Source organism: Lepidochelys kempii, chromosome 7 (assembly GCF_965140285.1).
Source record: "Lepidochelys kempii isolate rLepKem1 chromosome 7, rLepKem1.hap1, whole genome shotgun sequence".
NCBI classification, from domain to species: domain Eukaryota; kingdom Metazoa; phylum Chordata; order Testudines; family Cheloniidae; genus Lepidochelys; species Lepidochelys kempii.
In genome coordinates, this window is record NC_136386.1 from 102,254,416 (window position 1) to 102,270,733 (window position 16,318).

General features: G+C 38.2%; 1 protein-coding gene across 2 annotated transcripts in view; it reads right to left on the minus strand.

The window, feature by feature from the left end:
• Nucleotides 1-13,912: 13,912 nt before the first annotated feature.
• DOCK1 (dedicator of cytokinesis 1) overlaps nucleotides 13,913-16,318 on the minus strand; it is a 551,011-nt gene continuing 548,605 nt past the window's right edge. For both annotated transcript variants that reach the window (XM_073354059.2, XM_073354058.2), the window contains exon 52: nucleotides 13,913-15,527. In XM_073354059.2, the coding sequence (XP_073210160.1) occupies nucleotides 15,432-15,527 (96 nt within the window). In that variant the 3' untranslated portion in view covers nucleotides 13,913-15,431. The remainder of the gene's footprint in view (nucleotides 15,528-16,318) is intronic.

Genomic DNA, 16,318 nt, shown 5'->3' on the forward strand with positions numbered 1-16,318 from the left:
TCCAAGATCTTTCTCCTGATTAGTTGCAGCTAAATTAGTCCCTATCATATTGTATGTATAGTTGGGGTTATTTTTTCCAATGTGCATTACTTTACATTTATCCACATTAAATTTGATTTGTCATTTCGTTGCCCAATCACTTAGTTTTGTGAGATCTTTTTGAAGTTCTTCACAGTCTGCTTTGGTCTTAACTATCTTGAGCAGTTTAGTATCATCTGCAAACTTTGCCACCTCGCTGTTTACCCCTTTCTCCAGATCATTTATGAATAGGTTGAATAGGAGTGGTCCTAGGACTGACCCTTGGGGAACACCAGTAGTTACCCCTCTCCTTTCTCAAAATTTACCATTTATTGCTATCCTTTGTTCCCTGTCTTTTAACCAGTTCTCAATCCATGAAAGGATCTTCCCTCTTATCCCATGACAACTTAATTTACTTAAGAGCCTTTGGTGAGGGACCTTGTCAAAGGCTTTCTGGAAATCTAAGTACACTATGTCCACTGGATCCCCCTTGTCCACATGTTTGTTGACCCCGTCTGTCATAAATATAAAGGGAAGGGTAAACCCCTTTGAAATCCCTCCTGGCCAGGGGAAAGCTCCTCTCACCTGTAAAGGGTTAAGAAGCTAAAGGTAACCTCGCTGGCACCTGACCAAAATGACCAATGAGGAGACAAGATACTTTCAAAAGCTGGGAGGAGGGAGAGAAAAAAAGGGTCTGTGTCTGTCTGTAGTCGTCTTGGCCGGGGATAGACCAGGAATGGAGTCTTAGAACTTTTAGTAAGTAATCTAGCTAGGTATGTGTTAGATTATGATTTCTTTAAATGGCTGAGAAAAGAATTGTGCTGAATAGAATAACTATTTCTGTCTGTGTATCTTTTTTGTAACTTAAGGTTTTGCCTAGAGGGGTTCTCTATGTTTTTGAATCTAATTACCCTGTAAGATATCTACCATCCTGATTTTACAGGGGGGATTTCTTTATTTCTATTTACTTCTATTTTTTATTAAAAGTCTTCTTGTAAAACACTGAATGCTTTTTCATTGTTCTCAGATCCAAGGGTTTGGGTCTGTGGTCACCTATGCAAATTGGTGAGGCTTTTTATCCAACATTTCCCAGGAAAGGGGGGGTGCAAGTGTTGGGAGGATTGTTCATTGTTCTTAAGATCCAAGGGTCTGGGTCTGTAGTCACCTAGGCAAATTGGTGAGGCTTTTTACCAAACCTTGTCCAGGAAGTGGGGTGCAAGGTTTTGGGAAGTATTTTGGGGGGAAGGACACGTCCAAACAGCTCTTCCCCAGTAACCAGTATTAGTTTGGTGGTGGTAGCGGCCAGTCCAAGGATAACGGGTGTAATATTTTGTACCTTGGGGAAGTTTTGACCTAAGCTGGTAAAGATAAGCTTAGGAGGTTTTTCATGCAGGTCCCCACATCTGTACCCTAGAGTTCAGAGTGGGGGAGGAACCTTGGCTTTCCCCTGGCCAGGAGGGATTTCAAAGGGGTTTACCCTTCCCTTTATATTTATGACACCGTCAAAGAACTCTAATAGATTAGTAAGACAGAAACCATGTCGACTTTTGCGCAACAATTTATGTTCTTCTGTGTCTGACAATTTTATTCTTTACTATTGTTTCAACTAATTTGCTCGGTACTGACGTTAGACTTACCAGTCTGTAATTGCCAGGATCACCTCTAGAGCTGTTCTTAAATAGTGGCTTTACATTAGCTATCTTCCAGTCATTGGGTACAGTAGCTGATTTAAAGGACAAGTTACAAATCATAGTTAATAGTTCCGCATTTTCCCATTTGAGTTCTTTCAGAACTCTTGGGTGAATGCCATCTGGTCCCAGTGACTTGTTACTGTTAAGTTTCTCAATTAATTCCAAAACCTCCTCTAGTGTCACTTCAATCTGTGACAATTCCTCAGATTTGTCACCTACGGCTCAGGTTGGGAAATCTCCCAAACATCCTCAGCCGTGAAGACTGAAGCAAAGAATTCATTTAGTTTCTCTGCAATGACTTTATCGTCTTTAAGTGCTCCTTTTGTATCTCGATTGTCCAGGGGCCCCACTGGTTGTTTAGCAGGATTCCTGCTTCTGATGTACTTAAAAACATTTTTTATTACCTTTTGAGTTTTTGGCTAGCTGTTCTTCAAGTTCCTTTTTGGCTTTTCTTATTATATTTTTACATTTAATTTGGCAGAGAAAGGGTCCAGGATAACCTCAGGAGCAGAGGCTAGGGATGGAATGTTACATAAAGAATCTGATGTAGAAAACCTCTCTGTTTTGTTAATAAACACTTCATTTGTTTTACTCAAAACTGAAGTTTTACTCAAAAGTGCATCAGTCACTTTTATGTGAGCCCATGCCTTTCCCTCAGACCAACAAGTTTAAGGTTATCACAACTAACGGGCCTTTTTTTGTGGCCACTATGTGAAGGACTGTATCAACACCCTGCAGTCATTTTGCTTGTATTTACATCAGTGCCCCATGCAACCAAGTTGACAGCCATCTTGTTCACTTTTATGGTAAATGAGATGAGAGAGGTACTAGAAATGAATGTCCTGACTATAGCGTGAGTGGAGGAATTTGAGCACCTACCTAAGAAACAAGGAGGAGGAAAGAGAAAAGTTAAGAACATAAGAAAGGCCATACTGGGTCAGACCAAAAGTCCACCTAGCCCAGTATCTTGTCTTCTGACAGTGGCTGATGCCAGGTGCCCCAGAGGGAATGAACAGAAGAGGTAATCATCAAGTGATCCATTCCCTGTAGCTCATTCACAGCTTCTGGCAAACAGAGGATAGGGACACCATCCCTGTCCATCCTGGCTAATAGCCATTGATGGACCTATCCTCCATGAATTTATCTAGTTCTTTTATGAACCATGTTATGCCTTGGCCTTCACAACATCCTCTGGCAAGGAGTTCCACAGGTTGACTGTGCATTCTGTGAAGAAATAATTCCTTTTGTTTGTTTTAAACCTGCTGCCTATTATTTTTATTTGGTGACCCCTAGTTCTTGTATTATGAGGAGTAAATAACACTTCTTTACATACTTTCTCCACACCAGTCATGATTTTATAGACCTCAATCATGTCTCCCCTTAGTCATCTCTTTTCCAAGCTGAAAAGTCCCAGTCTTATTAATCTCTCCTCAGACAGAAGCTGTTCCATACCCCTAATTATTTTGTTGCTCTGTTCTGAACCTTTTCCAATTCCAATATTTTTTTTTGAGAGCGGATAACTACATCTTCACACAGTATTCAAGATGCATACCATCGATTTATATAGAGGCAGTATGATATTTTCTGTCTCTATCCCTTTCTTAATGATTCCCAACATTCTGTTTGCTTTTTTGACTGCCGCTGCACATATCCACAATGACTCCAAGATCTTTTTCTTGAGTGGTAACAGCTAATTTAGACCCCATTGTTTTATATGTATAGTTGGGATTCTGTTTTCCAGTGTGAATTACTTTGCATTTATCAACATTGAATTTCATCTGCCAGTCACCCAGTTTTGAGAGATCCTTTTGTAGCGCTTCACAATCTGCCTGGGGCTTAACTATCTTAAGCAGTTTTGTATCATCTGCAAATGTTGCCACCTCATTGTTTACTCCTTTTCCCCTGATCATTTATGAATATATTGAATAAGACTGGTCCCAGTACAGAGCTCTGAGGGACACCACTATCATAGAATCAGAGAATATCAGAATTGGACGGGACCTCAGGAGGTCATCTAGTCCAACCCCCTGCTCAAAGCAGGACCAATCCCCAACTAAAACATCCCAGCCCGGGCTATGTCAAGCCTGACCTTAAAAACCTCTAAAGAAGGAGATTCCACCACCTCCCTAGGTAACCCATTCCAATGCTTCACCACCTTCCTACTGCAAAAGTTTTTCCTAATAGCCAACCTAAACCTCCCCCACTGCAACTTGAGACCATTACTCCTTGTTCTATCATCTGGTACCACTGAGAACAGTCCAGATCCATCCTCTTTGGAACCTCCTTTCAGGAAGTTGAAAGCAGCTATCAAATCCCCCCTCATTCTTCTCTTCCGCAGACTATTTAGTTCTCTCCATTCTGAAAACTAACCATTTATTCCAACCCTTTTTTTCCCATCTTTTAACCAGTTACCGATCCATGAGAGGACCTTCCCTCTTATCCCATGACAGCTTACTTTGCTTAAGAGCCTTTGGTGAGGGACCTTGTCAAAGGCTTTCTGAAAATCTAAGTACACTATATCCACTGGATCCCCCTTGTCCACATGCTTGTCGATTCCCTTCAAAGAATTCTAGTAGATTGGTGAGGCATGATTTCCCTTTACAAAAACCATGTTGACTCTTCCCCAACAAATTATGTCCATCTATGTGTCCCACAATTTTTTTCTTTACTATAGTTTCAACCAGGTTGCCCTGTACTGAAGTCAGGCTTACTAGCCTGTAATTGCCGGGATCACCTCTGGATCTCTTTTTAAAAATTGGCATCACATTAGCTGTCCTCCAGTTAAGAGGCACATTTCCATGTCCAGCAGTGCTTACTGATTTAGGGTACAATTCAGCAGCCCTGAAGCAGACAAAACTCTTGCTGACTTCAAGCATTGCAGGACTAGGTATTTTATTGATATTTAAAAAATAACTATGATTTAGAATGAAATATTTTAAAGGGGGTTCAAAGTCTAGTCTATTGGCCTTTGGAAAAGGTCAAACAAAAGCTGGAACAATCCTAAAATTCACTTTGGAAGCAAGTATACATAATATAGAATGAGAAAATAAGAACATTTTTGCTACTCAACCATCGTCATATATATAAAAGGAAGTAATACTGTTTGGCATCAGTCTTGGCCAATCTGCATTCATTATTGACTTTTAAGGTAGACTTGTAATTTGTACTAATTTATTATGTCCCCTTGTAATTTGCTCTAGAGTTTTCTTACTTTGTATATAAACAAAGTTTTATTTAAAATAAAGCCAAAAATGAAGTTAGTAGACGGTATCTTGCAGACCTTGACATCAATGGAAATTACACATAAGACTTGAATAAAGACTGCACAATTTGCCCTATGTTTTCTATAACTAATGAGCAGAATGGTGATTTCTTTTTAAAAAAATGGAAAGTAAATGATATTGTAAAACTATTTTTGACATACCACAGAAGGAACAAAATAAGCTTTTATAGCAAGTGTTCTATATCCTAATATTACCAAAGTTTAGAATAGCAGTCACATCCCCTACAGCAAAAGCGTTACACCTGTACTCGGAAAAAGAATAATGCAATGTAGATATTATGTGTGTAAGTGCTATGGGCATAAACTTACTACTGTCCTTACAGTTTCATTACACTGAAGAGGTTGTTATATAATTGAATGGATACATTTACACTGAGTAAATCTTAAGAACAGGAGGCTGCAGTTGGCCCTAAGTTATACCATAACCAGTTTTTCAAAGACTGTCAGCTTTCACCACTGTTCATTTCCAGAATCCGCACGGAATAGGTATGGCAAGAATGAAGATTTTTTCCCCCGTCTAGTGTTACTTTTTTTGATACAAGGTTCAAAAGTGGATTGGCTTTTTTGCCTAGTTAATATTTTCGCTAACATACTTGACCCTGTGTGTCTTCTTGAGTGATTTGAGTTCTAGGAAGACCCAAATGAAAGCACTCAACAATCCTCCACAAATCCTCTCATCTCTGAAAGGATGATGAAGTTATTTATGAAAAGCTGACCTTTGAATCTCTTATTTACATTTTTCTAGTTATTTCCTCTTAAGATGGATTCATCAATAGGATACTGAAAGGAAGAGAAACTGTAACAAACACACTCTTAAATACTACCACTCAGTAATAAATGCAAGTAAAGGTCATGAAGAAACATTCTAAGACCTTTATGAAAAACAGAAATCCACCTGGGTATAGATACATTTCAAGACAGGCTGCTTTTTAATGTAGAATATAGTTACTGAGGGGTTTTTTGTTGTTGATTTTCCCCCATTTTGAGCACATGTAATCAAAAGTCAAGTGAATATATAACACACACACACTTTTCTCAGACACATTAATTACAGCTTAAATGAACTTTCCATATTCTGCAGTGACTTCTTTCCTCCATAGAAGAGTACACTCCTCAAACCAGTGTTCATAATGTTAATTTAACTGTTAATAAGCATTTTTAAATAGTGTAAAAAAATAGCATAATTTATGCAATATACTGAAGCTGATGATTTTTTTTACCTTATAAATTGTTTCACTCTTACATAGGAGTTTTTGACGCATTGCAGCATGCAAGTCATACTGCTTTGTAATGGTTTTTTGATATCCATTCATTTCCATTGGTTGTTTTATATTTTTATGTTCTTGCCTAAGTATTTCACTGCTCATTTTACTCAGTTCTACAACATTGAGACTTTGATCTGTCATTGTCTGCAGGAATGATAGAGAAAGAAAACTCAAATTACGTTGTGATTATCGTTTTGAATAAACATAAGAATAGTCACAAGATGATAAGCCCCCATGGAATCAATGTACATTTTAAAAAAAATTCATAAATACTGTTGACAGGCCAAGCAGATAGATCAAGAGAAATGACCTCCGAAAGTCAACCCTGTAGTAATTCTCTTTCTACTTGTAGGAAAAATAAAGATATTGCTTACCTGCTCTTTGAGGAGGAGTCACAATGATGACACCTCCTTGTCCTATGATGAAAATTGGCAAAAAGCCATAACTTTTTAACTGTAGCAAAGCAAGCAAATTAACTATGGCATTTCCTCAAGCATCTGGTAAATAATCCTTGCAGTCTGGAAATTTATAAGAAATCCACATGACCATTACTGATCGTGTAATTGTGACTGTAGACTTCAGACCCAAAGCTCTCCCACACAAGACCCACTTTATTTATGCCAACCACCCACAGAGAAAATGGGTGGCAGGAAACTTGGTGGTCCTGATAAAGAAGCCCATTTATTTATCTATAGCTGGAGTTTGAAGAAGAAGAATGGTTTCCCCTTTACTGTAACCCTTCACCTGGATTTGGTAAAAACTAATCACGTGCCTATTTGTCAGTGAGTATGGATCCACCAGAGAATTATCCAAGAGTAATTACTGTAGGTTTTCGCTGCTTATTGAGCACTAACAGTTTTCTCTGTGCTATAATGAACATATCAGAGAATTTGGGGCCTGAATCTGATCTTACCTACACTGTTCTAAATCATGAGTAACTCCACTGAAATCCATTGGATTACACTAGACTAATAAAGTCAGTGTAAGAAAGACAAGAACCTGGGTCATGGTCCCTATTTCAAGGAGTTTTTAATGTAATCCAGACAAACAGAGAACAGTTTAGATACATAAAATACACTGGGTGACTGTACAGCTTAATGTAGCAAAGATAGCAAAGCATTTCTGGTGCCTTGCAGAAGCTGCACTGTGATACCTTTCATGGCTAAGTGTGTTTTATACAGTAGGTTGTAAGGAGTCATTTGGCAAATGAGAAGATGCTGGGCACGTGAAATATATGCAGTGAATAACTGAAGGTCCAGCTGGTGTTTAGTACTCTAACAGTGAGAGGGAGAAAATGCACACTAAGAAACATGGCCCAGAAGTACCAGTATGGGGGGCAAGTACAATAAAGCCAACAAAGCCGGAGGGGTTGTAGCTCACGAAAGCTTATGTTCAAATAAATTTGTTAGTCTCTAAGGTGCCACAAGTCCTCCTTTTCTTTTTCCAGAGGGGTTTGTTAGTCAAAATTATCAACACAATAGCAGAATCTTCCTTTGTTTAGAACATGCAACACCATTCATGGTGACTCACTGAAAAGCTGAGGCTTTTGGGGCCTCACTGCAGTTTTAGATATCAACTCTTCCAAAAAGCATGTTTACTTTGGTAATGAAAAAAAAAAAAAAGAAACTGGGAGTCTCCAACAATAGGAGGATGGCAGAATGAACAGAACATTTTCTCAAACTACACAAAAGGCAACTGCCACTGTGAGGACCCTAGAATACAGAAATGATTTGAGATGATGTATTTTGTAGTCATTTTGAATGCTGCTTGAATATTTGTTTATTTCATTTGTAGTGTTTGCATTTTTGTTAACATATGTTTTATGTAAGTAACTATAGGAATGAGAAAGCACTGTCAGGGATTTATGAGCAGAGTGTGTTGATGCATTGAGAAATCTGCCTGAAGCCACCCAGTGGGGAAAGACATACCTTACAGGAAACGCCATTAAAAAAAACTTAGAATGCAAATAATAAAAAACAACAAGGAGTCAGGTGGCACCTTAAAGACTAACTGATTTATTTGGGCATAAGCTTTCATGGGTAAAAAACCCACTTTGAAGAGGGTTTTTTACCCATGAAAGCTTATGCCCAAATAAATCGGTTAGTCTTTAAGGTGCCACTGGACTCCTTGCTGTGTTTGTGGATACAGACTAACACAGCTACCCCCTGATACTTGATACAATAATAAAAAAGTTATACTGCAAGAAAACAAAGCATCATCACTGATTGCGTAACACCACCACATCATGGCCAGAATAACCCCCATCCAGTTCCCCAGACAAACATAATGGGTATATACACTGTGAAGTTAAGCCCTTCTAATATCTGCCACACCATCTCTGTAAACTTGGGGTTGGAGATTGGGGCTTAGGGGTGACTCCAGACAATCTGCTTAGACTCCAACAACTATATAGCATAAGTGAATAAACAACTGGAAGCAGGTTGGCAGAACAGAGTTTTATGTAGTCCCTGGCCATGCTGGGTCCCACTGAGTGATCTCTTAATGACTGGAGCCTGAGTAACCCATCAGTTCAGCCATGTCCTTCAAAACCCACTGTGACTAAATTTGGGCAAGTTCATTAATTCAGGATTTAAATACTGTAGCACATGTATGCTACAATACAAAGGAAGTTATATTTTCATTTTAGAAATTGGAAAAGAAATCTCCACAAAAAGCATTGCCTTTCTGATGGACATATCTCATTTACAGTAATTATTCAAGTCCGCAGTATGTTCACGAGGAGCTTTTAACAAAACCAGGAAAGAATTAAAACCATAATCAATGGTACTACTGCAAAATAGCTACTGTATTACTGTAGCTACTTCCCATTGACTAAGAGGTTATTTATTCCCCAAACCACACTACTCTGTATCACCAGAAAAAATGGCAATTGTAAGCCTGAAATTAAGTTTAAATCCATGAAAAATACAAAACTGGAATGAAAGGAAATTGAAATGTCAGAGCAACTGGACCTTGCAGCTATAATGTACTGTATTCATGCTGAAAGCTGAAGATAAAGAAAAAACACACCTTAAAATAGGCTTTTCAACACACACATACACATTCACATCTAGCAAGCTCTCTCTTTGTGTATGTTCTGAATGGAGTACAATTTGTAGCACCTATCAGCAGAATATGGTCTGGATGTAAATTGAAAAATGCCTTATTTTTCTAATTCTACATATACAGGACCAGACACTATCTTTCCCTAGAACAAAGCTGGCCATCTGCACAGGAGCAAGAAAGCTGCAACTTCCAAAGTCTTAGGTCTGCCTTACTGCAAAGAAATGTCAATGTAAGTTGTCCATTCTCCCTGTGAACTGGGGGTAGGATGGAGCCTCCTGAGAAACCACCCCCTTCAGAGCTACTCTCTGAGGGTCCCACTCCCAAACTGACCCATAGAATGTGTGGTTGTTACATGTGTAACACCTTTCATGTAATTTAAAGGTACAGAACAGAGTACAGCTAAATTATCGGAGGTGTATATCAAATGGCACAATAAAAATGGGTAAACTACACAAAAAGAAAATTAATCTACTATCTAGTAAGTTGGGGGAACAGGGAATTTTACAAGAGAAAAAAAATATCCCAAAATACAAAATCAGGGCAGAGGGAGTTTCATCAGTGACAACACTGCAGGTGCAGTGTTTGTAATAGAAGAGGGAAGCCAAGGAAAACTTGGGAAAAAGCAAATGCTTCTTACTCTATATTTATAAATTGAATGAATTTTTGGTGCTATATAAGAGATTAACAATAACAGCAATATGAAATGCTGCAGAACACACACATAGTACATAGTACAGTAGATGAAGAAAAAAAAATTATGTCCCAAGATCTCTGCCTGGAATAAAACGTTTTGTTTTGTCTTGTTTAATAGCACCCAACACACTGGTGTTTAAGCACTGCAGCACTTCAAACATAAGAGCATGACTCCCAGAAAGCATATGTTTATTAAAACTTGTCCAAGCAGATTTAAATACTGAATTGTAATCTTTATAAAACCTTTTATTTATAGTTATTTCATCTGATTGCATCAAACACTTATATTAAGAATGACTAATGTAACCATGGGAACTTGGGTTAAAAATAGTTGATCATGTATATTCATCATAACAGACAGCTTCCTTCAAAACTGCACCAAGTTTCTTGGGAAGTACAATCCCACACAAGGCCATAAAGTTCTTGGGAAACAAACTTTGTATGAAGCAAACTGTGGTGGAGTCTTCTTTAACCTGATACTGAAATAGGTGAAGATGGAAAAACAGAAATGAAACTTTTTGCCCCCAACCTAGATTTTGTTTTCAATCTTGCTCCTATTGAAGGGAATCAGTGTTTAATCATTACCTTTAATGGGAACGGGATCAGGACCCCTAAGTTTCTCACTAACATCATCTACTAAAAGCTCCTCCTTTGGCTCTCTCTACACAAATGGTCAACACAGACATACTGTGTACTTACATTTCAGAGTAGCAGCCGTGTTAGTCTGTATCCGCAAAAAGAAAAGGAGGACTTGTGACACCTTAGAGACTAACAAATTTATTTGAGCATAAGCTTTCGTGAGCTACAGCTCACTTCATCGGATGCATCTGATGAAGTGAGCTGTAGCTCACGAAAGCTTATGCTCAAATAAATTTGTTAGTCTCTAAGGTGCCACAAGTACTCCTTTTCTTTTTGTGTGCTTACATTGTACATTATGAAGAACATTTCATGCATTAATGCAACACAGATTTTTCTTACTTTATTATTCTTATACATAGCATTTGTGACCTCATCAGAGGCATTTACAGTAGTTATAACTCAAGCATAAAAAATTGGTTATTATGGCTGAAAATTGGCTTGGAGTATCTCTTTGAAACAAATTTGATTAAAAAATATTTCAGGCCTATTGTTCAGAGATTCAAAGGCCAGACGGGACCATTGTGATCATTTAGTCGGAACTTCTGTATAACACAGGCCATATATTTTAATTCTTAGAATGTTTTTTTTTTAAAATATCTATTCTTGATTTAAAAATTGCAAGTGATGAAAAATCCACCATGACCTGTGGCAAATTGTTCCAACAGTTACTATGCCTCCATGTTAAAAAATTATGCCTTTTTTCCCCAAACTGAATTTGTCTAGCTTCAATTTACAACCATTGTGTTGTACCTTTCTCTGCTAGATTGAAAAGCTAGATTGAAATATTTGATCCCCATGTAGGTACTTATAGACTCAAGTCACCCAATAAGCTTCTCTTTGTTAAACTAAATAGATTGAGCTTCTTGAATCAATTAATATATGGCAATTTTTTTAATCCATTAATCATTCTCGTAGCTCTTCTTGGAACCCTCTTCAATTTATCAACATCCTTCTTGAATAGTGGACATCAGAACTGGATCCAGTATTCCAGCAGCGGAACTACCAATGTCAACCGCAGCGATAAAATACCCACTCCACTCCTACTTGAGATTCCCCTGTTTATGTGTCTAAGGATTGTATTACTCTTTTTGGCCACAGTGTTGTACTGGGAGCTCATGTTCAGCTGATTATCCAACCCTCCATCAAAAAAAATCTTTTTCAGGGTCACTACTTTTTGAACTTGAAGGGAGCAGTCTCTGTTGGTATTGCTCAACCACCCAACATCCAAACTCTCAGGTACAATGACTGGTCTGGATTCAACATGACAAAAATATATATGTGAAAACTGCCCTTTATAGCTCAAGGTAAATGACAAAAATATAACAACTTCAATTTCCTTCCTACACAGGAAATCCTTGAAAAAACATTCAATAACTAGAGACTGCGAGCTATTAATTCAACATTATGAAGGCCAGGCTTGGATTCCCTATATTTTGGACTGCTACATGAATATTTCTTTGCTTTTGAAGATTTGTGTAACAAATCAATTACTGTCTTATGACTCTTTTTTATTGAGTGTACACCAACGACTGATTTTGCAGTCTTGGAGGCATCCTCACATTGCATTTGGATGTTCTGATGCAACATCACTAGAGTGTGGAGCAAGAGTTTATCCTGCTGGAAAAATGGCAAGCCTACCAGCGTGATCAATGGGTAAGAAGGTCATTGTTGGATTAGTTCCTGGGCTCGGTGAAATGTGGCTTGCAAGCAACAGCTGTGGTGAAGGGAGGGATTCTTGGTGGCTGGGTTTTGTACAAGTTACTAGAAACTGTTGGATACTAAACGCAGTGAACAATCTGAGTCTCAAAGTGAATCTAAGAGCCTGATTTTCAGGCTTCACCAGTGTGTCTGCAAAACCGTGTGTACACATGTAAGTACACATGCAAGTGTTAGAATTTGCACTGTAAGATCCATGTATGATTGCAAATTTTACTTGTCCTAAACAGTCTTGCAGGACCAAATTCTAACATTCGCACAAAAGTTAGAATTTGCAAAAGGCACGTGCAAGTGTTTGTCCCTGCAAAAAGGATCCAAAGGCACATGTATGCAATTTCATGTGTGCAAAAGTAGAGACTGTGTTAAGGTCCAGATGAAAATTTGGCCCTCTGAGGCCAGTTCTTAACTGAAATTAAGTGGAATTAACATGACCAGAAAAATTACCACACACAATGACATTTAGGAGATTTCAGCAGAGTTACTTAAAACAAGAGCAGGACCAAAAAAAAAACAACTTTTCTGACTGACTGTAGCCTAGAATCCTTTTCTGCTTCAACCCTTTGGATCAAAGGTGGCCAACCTAACCCAGAGTTTACCAGTGTACATTGCCAAAGACCCACAGTAATACGTCAGCAGCCCTCCGTCAGCTCCCCACCCCCCACCCCCGCTTACCAGAGCCTCCCGCCCACTGACAGCCCCACCGATCAGTGCCTCCCCTTCCCTCCCTGCACCTCCTGATCAGCTGTTTTGTGGCATGCAGGAGGCTCTGGGGTGGGGGGGAGGGGTAGGAGCAAGGGCATGGCAGACTCAGGGGAGGGTGCAGAACGGGTGGAGTGGGGGCAGGGCCTGTGGCAGAGGCAGGGGTTGAGCAGTGAGCACCCCCCCAGCACATTGGAAAGTTGGCACCTGTAGCTCCAGCCCCGGAGTCGGTGCCTGTACAAGAAGCCGCATATTAACTTCTGAAGAGCCGGATGTGGCTCCAGAGCCACAGGTTGGCCACCTCCACTTTGAATCAAGGGTCATATTAATAAAAAAATAGTGAACTGGAATTTGAGGACAACTTGTAACTTGCGTATAAGTAGTTCAGTTGTATGGAGAAATTCTGGTCAGATGGCATGGTCTCTCTGTTGTAACAAAAAGTGCTTGGTGGTGATCCAAAGCTACATGGTGCTTAAAGGAAAAATAATTTGCATATTTATCTGACCAGTTGAGCTGTTAGAGTGACAAGGACTATCTGTATATTTAATGAAGTTGTTGCTTTACTGCTCCATAAGTCGTGTCTCTGCCTTTTATTTTGTCTGGTTGGCACCAAGCAAGCATTAAAGCGCCACGTAAAACTGAGCTATTTTATGTGCTGTTTATACAACAATGGCTTTAAAATTGAAATAGGCTGTCAAACGCAATGTGAATGGCATACAAAAGATGCACCTTCATAGTGTTGAAATTCTTATTTATTTCAACACTACATATATGCATCATAAACAAGTTATGTAACTATTATAAAGTAATAGGGTAAGAATGTAGGATTTATCAGAGGTGGGTTCAAATTATTCTTGTTATAAATCTGCATTTCAGAAAATTAAAAGTACAGACATTTAATAAAGCAGCTCCTGAAATTAATAACACTTCTGTAAAAAGGATGAAAAATATATCAAGTAAATACATTTATTTTCTTTGACAAACCTTTTTTTAAAAAATAATCCTTAATTTTTTGAGTCAGTGATGTATTTAAAACAATCCACTATAAGATTATAAAGATTGTATATAGTAAAAAATATATAGTTTGAGGGCAATAAAAACCACAGAAGAATTAAAAAAAAAAAGTGACTTTCCTTTTCTTTTCCCTTATCATTGTCCAATATTTTCAGATGCCAATTTTTGAAAAAAATAAAAAGTTAGCGATTTATACACTTCCAGCAGTTAAAATTAAAAACATATAAGGAATCATTTGCAGATACATTAAATCATTATTATATGAAAAGCAGGCAGCAAAAATTAAAAACATTCTAAGAACCATCATATATACAAACTTCTGTACAAAATGATGACACAAGGACAAAAAGATAACATTCAATTTGTCCTAATCCACCTAAAATATTACACATTAAAAAAAAAAAAGCTCTTCCCGTTCTTATGTTCAACTGTTCAGTTGTAGAATCACATCAGGTCCCATATTCATATACTTGGTTTCTTTTCCTATAAATTAGTGCCTGTTCAGTAGCTAAAGTTATCTTAGTTTAAAATGGTATCAGACAGAAGGAGGAGCAGCTAACCAATAACGAAAGTTTTAAAAAAGAAATCAGAAATCATCAGAAATCAGCTTATTTATAACACAGAGCAATTAAAAAGGCTACCGGAAAATCAGGTTTCTGAATGTGTGATGCGCTGAACACGTTTGTTATTTGAAGCCATCATAATGCTGCTTCTTAGTATTGTTATTAGGCCCAATACAATGCCCACTGAAATCCATGTGAGTATTCTCACGGCAGGGGCGGCTCTACCAATTTTGCCGCCCCAAGCAGTCGCTGCCGAATTGCCGCCGCCGCTGAATTGCCGCCGCCGCTGAATTGCCGCCGCGGGACACGGACGACCGCCCCATTCTGAATGCTGCCCCAAGCACCTGCTTGGAAAGCTGGTGCCTGGAGCCGGCCCTGTCTCACGGACTTCCATAGGCGTTGGGATCAGGCCCATAATGCCCAACTGTCATTTTTACACACCAGTATCCATTTCTGTTTTCTGTTAAGTAGTTTGGTATGACAAAGCAAAATGTTCTGGAATAGGGAATAGTGTATTGTCAGTTGACAAATGCCCCCTTGCTTTGAAAATAGGTCGCAAGCTCCTCCCAAACAATTGGTCACCATTATCCTGTGACAGCTTTATTCCAGTGGCATGATCTGTTTAGAAAACTGATTTACTGTTACAAATGAGTTCCATTCAGAGTTAGAATCATTTCACTAAACATTAGACACTACAGGCGTGAATGAGGTAACCGTTATATACCTTAAAATATTTAGGGAAATGAAATATTACAGCTTTTTCTTTGGAGAAATGCTTTCTTGTTCACTGGACAATCCCAGAGTCAACAGATGTTTGCTTTCGAGTAGTCTTTGGAGGAGGCGGTGGTGGAGTTTTGCTGGGTAATGGAGGTGGCAGGTGCTAGAAAAAATGAATTTTGAATAGAATATGTTACTGATGAACTGATTTTGATGAAGTGGTTGTTCATGTATGATTTCATATACTGCTGTGACAGATAGGGGAGTGAAACTTTATCTGTTTTATTCCTGAAACCTTCCTCTCAAACTTTGCCATTATGAATACAGTTTTGCTTCTAGCTTTTCACTTATAACCTAATTTTTACTGCTGACAATAACAAGTCTCTCAAGAGTTATTGATTAACTATCTCAATATTTCAGAAAAAGTCTACTGAAAGAACTTGTCAAATTTTATATCCCTATACTTTATATCATATTGATTATCAGCCTGTACTAACTGCTGTCGCCCCAACCACTACATGGTTTAAAAAGTACATTGAATTACAGCTCTACTTCTTGTCTCGTCTTTTTTCTTTTTATATTTTATATTTTTAGAAAAAGCACCATGCTAAAAAAGAAAAAGGAATAGATTAAACAGATTATAAATGGCTTTCATGTTATTATCAGATCTCGATAATCTTCAACATTATTCAAAATAACATTCTGAGTTGATGAAAAACATTACCAAAAATTATCCCCCTACATTATAGGAAATTATACAACAGGGCTGTCTGTTTGCTTCAGAAGTGAATGAAAGGACAAATACAAACAAGTATTCCAATTGATCATGGAAGTCAAATGATTTATTTTCATAAAATTCAAGATGTATGATGACAAAAATTCATCTTGCTGAAAGAATACAAGGACATTGCAGGCTTGTTCATACACCGTTTTCAGGCTAGATTTAAACAGCAT